At 30.3% G+C, this 8,980-nt stretch overlaps 1 protein-coding gene across 1 annotated transcript in view; it reads left to right on the top strand.

Annotated features, from left to right (window-relative positions):
- The window catches only part of LOC106691129 (reticulocyte-binding protein homolog 2b), a 54,667-nt gene that overhangs the window by 29,474 nt on the left and 16,213 nt on the right, over nucleotides 1-8,980 (top strand). Inside the window, exons 6-7 of the mRNA XM_014436796.2 lie at nucleotides 5,128-5,241; nucleotides 5,575-5,925. Of these exons, the coding sequence (XP_014292282.2) occupies nucleotides 5,128-5,241; nucleotides 5,575-5,925 (465 nt within the window). The remainder of the gene's footprint in view (nucleotides 1-5,127; nucleotides 5,242-5,574; nucleotides 5,926-8,980) is intronic.

Raw genomic sequence — 8,980 nt, 5'->3', positions numbered from 1 at the left:
TTCATTCTTCTGTTCATTACAGCTTTTGAAACACACAAATTAAATAATTGTATTAAAGTTACATATTCCATACATATATTTATTTAAAGATAAATAAATATATTTCTAGCCCTACCAGTAACAATTTAACCCATTTAACAGGTTAAATTTGAGCGAACTGTTTGATGATTTGCACAAATTACATTAATACCCCTATAATAACTTAAAGATACTAAAATAGCATGTCTGGTTCAAAGGTAACGCCAAAGATATCGTAGTACTGAATAGACAGAGATATCTGTTTCGATACTGTGCAAACAAGCATAATGCAAACACGTAACAACAACCAACTGTTCAAAGAACGAGTTCTGTCACGACCATTTGGATTTTGTTTAACGACTTTGCCCACAAGAGAATAATTAACAGAGACACGAATCTCTACAGGGAAAATAATGAACTGGATCAGTTGTGAAGGTATTAATTGTATTCAGACCAATGTCTAAATAGAATAGAGCAATTTGCTCGTCGAATGCAAACACGACCTTGTAACACATTAAATTGAAGAATATTCTAACGTCATTAGATTACATTGTTAATAATTAGGATTCAGTCCTTGGAGTGTATTTGAAGAAGAAACAAGTGTATATGTATCTGAAATGCTATTCTTAGAATTAGTCAAGGAAGAATTCAAATTTGTTAAACTTGATCTCCTTCCTTAAGGACTTGAAAGATACTTTAAATATAAAAATAGCAAACTTAATAAAATGAAAAAAAACAACAACTGAATAATGAATATTCTAAGATTGAATCACAGAAAAAGTGCATTTTTAAAGTCCAATTTGAATAAAATTATTTTAAAGATGCTGCACATTTATGTTGGTTGTGATTTGGCCTCGGGAAACATTTCGTTCTGTTGCAAATGCCAAATAGTTCTAACCGCCATGGCTGTATAGGATTGCCATTTTTTTTTTACAATCAAATACATCTTAATGTCATTTTGATAAACCTCTTGGGAGATATAAAAGAACAAACAAAATAAAAATTTTAGTGACTTCCTAGATTATGAAACTTCTGGCAAGAATGTGAAAGCCACATGACGAAATAAAATTCAAAATTGCTTGAAATAATGCTGTTTTGAATATTCTAAAATTCAGGTTTAATTGTTTGTATAGATATTATTATATTCCATAATATTAAGGCTCGGCCTCACGGAAGTCGGTCGGTCGCGGAGAGCAGCGATATCTAACCGAGGCGTTCAGGCGGTCGATTTGTATTACGCAATGTTGGATGATCTCGGTCAGTTAGAGCGCGGTCTACTACCGGCGGTCAATCTGTCGCTTATAAATTTACAGATTGCCAGCATGACTGCCCTACTGCTGTCTACGTCTGCGACTAAGATGATCTACCAAATGGATGTAATATGCTTCTATTATGGTATAATTTAGATAGAGACAACAATATAAGTTGAATATAAAAGAAAGAGAAAAATATTTTATTGAAAAAGGTGGCCTACCCAACTAATATAGACATTTATAATTATTCTAAAATATGCTGTAGTATATGTTTTTTTTTGTTTTGGTTATTTTTCCGTTATATATTCTTGTTTGTGTTTTTTAACTTAGTTTTTTTTATTATTGATAAATTTTATCATTGATAAAATTAATTGAGCTGGAGTGGACCTTTAGACCAAATTTTAATCGATAAATACTTTTATGATGTATAATTTAAAAAATACCAAGAAGTTGGGCAAATATGATATATTAAAGAAATACAGAATCGCAGAATTGATAATTTGAATGAAATGAGCAATCATTTAATAAATAATAAAAGGATTACTACTAACTGGACCGACCATACAAGATATCACGTCGTCACATTATCACAGGCCGCCTTCTATGTGGCAGGGCTTTCACAGTTCAACATGTTAGAATTATGGTATCGGACCTAGGAAATAAATAACTTTATAGAGAATCAAATGATCATCTTTTACAAAACCATAAGTGTCTTTAAAATATGACTTCTCACATCCCGGCCTCAAACGATTCGATTGCTCGAACTGACGAAAAAATGACATAATAAGTTACTTTAACTTTCCAAGATAGGAAATATACAGTAATGGGAAGTATTCGTGAAAAATGTCGAACCCCAGTATAACAGTCTCACAAAATGGCTGGTTGAAGTGTGGTGACAGCCTACACCAATTCTGAAACTGAAATTACATATTTAGGACAAGTGAATTCTGTCATGATATGATATCGATTTTTTCGTTAAAATGGACTGAGAGCAAGTGCCACTTAATGAAATCGATTTTTCAAATTTTTTTTTCGATTTCCTCCTAAATAGCACTAATAATTTAATTGAAACTTGGTATATCAATGTCACATTAGGTGGTTTTTAATATCAAATAAGATTTATCTTCATTTTAATAGCCTGAAAAAGTTTAAATTCAGATTTTCTAATAAACCCTCCTGTGAAATAACTTTCATTTTATTTATTTGAAGTAATTGCCCATCTCATATGCTTACTAACCATTAAAAATGGATAAGTATAAACTATGGAAGGATTTGATAATTAACTTAAGGAGATAAGAAGAAATTTAATTAAAAGTAAAATTAATACCTCGATTGAAATATAACAGTAAGATTGTGTCAGTCATATACGATATCTTAGTGGAAATAAATATTATATTCAAGGTGAATATATGGAAATAATTATATATATTCAAGGTGAAATACATTTGTAAATATTTTTATTGTTAGCTATGTATATAATGTTAATGTATCTGATGTATATCCGGCACCTTGGTGACAGAGGATTATTTCGAAATGTTAGTACATAATAAAAGATCTCATTAAATTAAGAAACGTTTTTCAATAAAATTGTAAATATTAAGATAAAAATACGAAACGAAAGTTTTTCTACATTTACATTACCTTAGCTGTAGCTTCGTCCCCTTCCTTTTCTTTCAGCATCTGTTGGATGTTTGAATAGGTGAGCTGTCTCTGGTTGATGTGCCTGTTTCGCTATTAATTTTGAGATGTGTTGCGTTTTTTCTTCGTGCAAGTGATATTTGTGATATCTGTCCAGATTGTGCTTGAATTAGCGAAATTTCGACTAGTGAGTTAATTGCCGAAACGTTAAGGGAATCATGACTTCCTGATTGGAATCTTCCAAACGCAATCTAACAATTGCTTTGTTAGAATATATGTTTTAGTTCTTTTATAGTGAGGTAAGTATAATCTTTTAACAATAGACATGGTTCCTATCGATGAAATTTTTATTAATGCCTTCTTTAAAGTTTAAATTGGACATATTTATTTAATATCGCTTTTATGCAGTTGTCCAAGTACTTTAAGAATGAGTGGATGAACATTTGACTAAAACGTTTTTCAGTTTGGAGAAAAGAATATTGTGATAAAAAAAAACATTAATTTCTACACTTTTTGTATCCAACAAAATCCACATATCCTGACCCAAGAAAACCATTAAATACTAGATATTAATCCGCCCAGTGTCCTGAAAATGGCCAATGAAGGATGAGAACGAACGAGGAACTCGTAGTTTTGTACGAACTGTGGAGATCAGCAGATTTAGATAGATATGAAAACGAAGATACAAATTTGATATTATCCTGTAATTAACTTTGGAAAGACCAAATTTGACTTGGCAGATTGTGATCAACGAATGAGAACCGTATGTAAGAGACACGTGAAGATTGTTGCTGGAGAATGTGATGTACTGGTTGTTGTATAACGAAATGGTGGTGAATTTAAAAAGACAAAATGACTTCATCCGGTAGATGTACTTAGAACAGGCTTCTTTACATTAAGTTCTCATTCACCATTCTATCATTTTGTGATTTGCGATATCCTTTTTCAATTTAATCAAACGTTGGATGAAGCTTTGAAATCTTCGGATAATGCACGCCTAACATTTTCTTAATACAAACACGTATTCCATAATTTTTAAATTATCTGAAATATGATACAGTTGGTACTTAAAGAATCGATATTTGCTCTAAAAACATGCTATGTGTAATTTCAGGGATAATTAAAAAAGTCATTTTGCTTGAAAGAATATTTTTAAATACTCCTTTCTATATTGTGTCTTGCATATCTTTTTTAAAATTGAAAATTGAGGCAATTTTAAGGAGTTGGAAAATTAAATCCCAGTCTTCATCATAAAAATATAAAATTATTTAATAAAAAAATCTAATAAAATCATTTAGTAAAATTATATACACAACAGAAAAGCTACAATTTCTCTATTGTGAACATAATTTTAGGTTTTTAATTATAGTTGCTTAGTTTTTCATATATGTAAAACTATGTATTTTTGCATAAATAACAATAGTATTCAGCGAGTTTAATTTGATTCGAATAAGGTTAGATATTGATGAAATAAATTAAACAATAAATTTGATTACGTCTGGATCTGGGTACTTTATACCCATTTTGAGTTTTTACTGCACGAATATCCGGTCTGTATTCACGACATATTCCATATCTAAATCTATTATTTAGACCGAAATTTACTAAATAATCAATCATTTTGATGACGGTAATTCAGTGATGAGATATATCAGATTCTTGAATGCATCTTTCAGAATCTTTTGCAATCTTCGACATTCTATCCAAAGTTTAAACTATGTTTCCAAGTTAATTTAATCATTCCTCTTTTTACTAGAATATTACTTTATTCACAATTCACTCTTTTAAAAATCTCCTTTCCAGTTTGCTTAAACATTATCTCGAAAGTCAATAACTTCACAGAAAACCAGATTCTGCTTTTCTGACCTCTACTGAACTCCCTGATCATTCCTAGACAATGCTACTAGTTTGTGCAACATCCTTAACACGTAACTCCTGATTAGCTTTTAAGGGGAGAAGGAGAATAATATTAAGGTTGCAAGATATCTTGTAGTTAAGATTTTTTTTTTATTTTATATGATCTTTGTATAAGCATTTTCTTTATATCTCAGAGTTGAGGAATTATAAATTGTAATAGTATTAGATTTTTTTTTCTCCTAGCATAAAACATTCTTAAACTCGCTCTTATGGTATGTATTTTATAAATTTAATTATTCATTAGGACAAATAAATCACAATGGACACGCTGTAATATTCAATTCTGTCCAAATTATTTCAGACGAATCTCCCAAATGTGGAAAAGCCTTGTCATGAATCTTCCGATATATCCTTTCTAACGGCGAACAGCTTAAAGTTGAACAATCGAGATGCAGTATCACAAGCAGAGATTCAGGTAATTTTTTTATTTGATTTAGAGCTATCAAGACTAACAGAAAAAATATTAATTTAGTTGTTTACTTCCTGCTGTTCATAAGGCTCATAAGCAAATTAAATGACAATTTAATAAATCTTATCGTTTAATTAAGTTTTCTTTATAATAAAGAGAAGGTGGTGCTCACTTTTAAAGCTGGAGAGAAATACTAACCGAAAGGATATCATAAAGGTCATAATTTAGAAATTTTAATGGAGTTTAATTACTTTATTTGTAGTAAAGTTCATCATTTAGGCATTTAATTTATGATTTTTCAAGTTCATTATAATTATTTTTAAAGAATAAAAATTTCAGACGAATCTTAAAAGTTTCGAGAAAAGAGTCAATATAAGTCGTGGGTCTTCAGAGAGATCCCATCAATCATCCTTTACAACGGCTTGCGGCTTCAAGATAGACGAAAGAGAATCTATATCGGAGGAAAAGCTAGAAGCAATATCCCGGCAAGAACTAGAAGCAATATCCCGGCAAGAGCTTGAAGCTATGTCCCGGGAAGAACTAGAAGCAATGTTACGGCAAGAGCTAAAAGCAATATCCCAGCAAGAGCTTGAAGCTATGTCCCGGCAAGAGCTTGAAGCTATGTCCCGGCAAGAACTAGAAGCAACATTGCAGGGACAACGAGATGTAGAATGGCTAGATGAGGATCAGGTTGTTTTTTAATTTAATTCAGATCTATTAACAATTAATTATCTGATTGTATCTGACTAACTATAAAATTATTTTATTTATGTATTGATTTATTTAATGTTACGGACTCTACCCCAATGGTTCATTGATTTATTAAATAATAATTCCGCAAAGATAAGGTTTACAATTGAGATTTTTACTTAGTTACGAAAAGGTAGTGCATCTTATGACAATGTGTGTTAAACGCACGGTTTGATTGGTCAACAAATCTGTTTTATGAATAAATAACACGTGAAAATGAAAAACGCTTCACAATATCATCAGGACCGAAATTATTAAAGCAAACAGTGACGAAAGCTGCTCTTGTGGATGTAAATCGTTGTCTAAGAAATATAAAAAAAAGTTTTCCTTCACTTTTTTGATTCCCTGATCTTAAAATTAATAAAAATAATTAAGATAACGAAAGTAATTCAAAATGTTGATGATTTTCTAAAGTACATTTTGCCATTGTCGTGGTTGTTAAAGTGCTCATCGTCATAAAATCGTTTTAGTCACCATAATGGGTACAAAAATTTCCAATTACGTTCACGTTTTTCTTGATAGTAATTTCAGTAAAGAGCTAACCTAAGAAAATTATTTGTTTTTTGTGATTAATTTATGATTAAAATGGGGTCCAGAAAATTAGTTGTTCTTGATAATCATCCTTAAGGTGGATCCACATGTTGGCCGCTCGCCACGAATCGGAGGCTTGTACAAATGCTCGGTAAACAAAGAGCGGGCCATCCACATGTCAGTGTTATTCAGAGAGGCAAGCATGGCGGACGTATTAGTGGTTTCAGCCATTGCACTTGGATTGTATTATTTTTATTACAAAAGAAGAAAATGAAAGGAAATTAAATATAAATAAATAAGATTAAATATAAAACTTATTATAAAAAGTACCAACAAACACCTTTAACCTCCTAACAGCTCTTAGTTGCAACTAGACAAAGAACAATGGTGTAGATGCTGCACGAGCGCTCTCACGAACCCCTTTGATCTGTGTTCAAAAAACCGACTCTCTACGGATCGACAACGAGCCTAGGCCAACCAAGCCAAGCAACCCATCCACATGCTCGCGTATGTCTGAGTTCGCCATGGCTTGGCCAACATGTAGAGGCCCATTTAAATGGTGAACTATGTTTTGAAAATATTGGGTACAGCTAAGTTTTGAAATAGCTAAGAAACATACTGCGTGGAACGGCCATCTTCGTCAGTTACCATATTTTACCTCTAACCAGTTATCACTTGCCATAATACCTACATTATTGTAAAAAAAAAAAAAAAAAAAAAAAAAAGAAACGAAGAAACTTCCAGCACTTTTTTTAAAAACCTGTCAAATCAGCTATGATCTATGCTATGACAACTATGATCTCTCATATGCTGCAAAAAATCTAAAATGAAAATTTTCAGACACAGATGTTTTACTTTCGGTCGTAATTCTTCATTTTTTAACACATGTTACTGTATTTATATACACAGATTTTATTTTTAATAAATTAATAGGATTAACAAAGTTAAATTTTAACTTAGAAGGTGCACCTGTAAGATTATATCAATAAATAATTCTAGTCTTATTTGAGCCGCTGAGAATAAAATTTATGAATATCAATTTTTTCTCATCAAAATTTATTTTCATAAAAAAATAAATAAATAAAAAAATATTAATTAATGATTTTATTAGCTTTCAAATACACATAACTTGTATGATATGCATGGGACTGGCTACTTGAACAGAGAACGCTGTTACTTCTTATCAGAATCATTAAAGAACTTTCCCCAAAGTCTTGAATATCAAAATTTCAGTTTCGACTTACACAGCTTTTGCTCTCAACGGCTCATTGTTCTAATAACATAGTTCATGTAAAATAAATGATCAAAACTGTATTTATTTGAATTGTGAAAGATAGGATGCAGTAAAAAAGAGAGAAGACCAAACGAAGAAGAAATATTAACTTCAACTTTGGTTAATTATATTCACATACTGCTCAATGAAAAAAGGAGTAATTAATTGAAATATTTTCAGAAATTATATTTCCAAGTTCTTTTTCGAACATTTATGTAATCACATGTTTATAATATGGTTGTTTGAATATGATAATATGATATTATTTGTATTATAAATTCATAATTATTAAATTTCTGTCAATTTTTTAAGAAAATAATTATTTGAGATGAGAATGTTTTTTTTTTATTTTTATTTTGTTTTTTCTAAAACTTTATTTTATATAAAATTAAGTTTAACAGGTTTTAATAGTTCACGAGATTCAACAGTCGTTATTACTTAATACTTTATTTGTGACGATGTTTCAGGAAACTATATTCATAAGAGATAGTGTTGGATTAAGTTTGGCATCGTTAGCAAGATTACCTTCGCTTATTAAAATATCTATTACAAAGGTTATTAAAACTGGAAAATATTACAAATGTTTATGTATTTATAAGCATACACTTAAAATATAAAGAGTCAGCGAACTCCTTGAGCAGTAGTCCTATCTGTTATGATAATCACAAATTCAGAGAAGTACAAGTTAATAACCAAGAAATCAGTTTTGTCGAACAATATGTTTACTTAGGATAATTCATCTCATTTAAAGATAAAAACAATTAAATCTTTTAGCACTAGTTACAAGTAAAATAATGATTTGCTTATAATAAAATAAAATATATTCCATGCTGTAATTGAACACTTGGCTATAAATGATTTATTGGCTATAAAGTTCTTTAGTACTTCAGTCCATAGTTCCTTAGTCGCAGTAGCCCTAACAGTCCCCTACTAGTACAAGAGCCCAAGAGGAAAAAAAAGGCAGTTATTTCACTCCAATTTTTGATTACTTTAATGAAAACTATGCTTAATTACTAGCCAAAATTTATAAGTCTGCCAAGTATAGCTAGGAGGAGTAGAAAATGGCGGCTGTTTCAAAACGTTACAAAAAAATTAATTTTTCTTTCGGAGCTCCATATCTTTAAAATTATCAACAATAATAATAAACATCATTTAAAGAAGAATGAATTTCCAAAAGTATGAGCTTTAATA

Source organism: Halyomorpha halys, unplaced genomic scaffold, assembly GCF_000696795.3.
Source record: "Halyomorpha halys isolate HHAL.00 unplaced genomic scaffold, Hhal_1.1 Scaffold2095.1, whole genome shotgun sequence".
Classification (NCBI taxonomy): domain Eukaryota; kingdom Metazoa; phylum Arthropoda; class Insecta; order Hemiptera; family Pentatomidae; genus Halyomorpha; species Halyomorpha halys.
The sequence above is the reverse complement of the archived record's forward strand: the minus strand, read 5'-3'. Positions and strand labels throughout refer to the sequence as shown.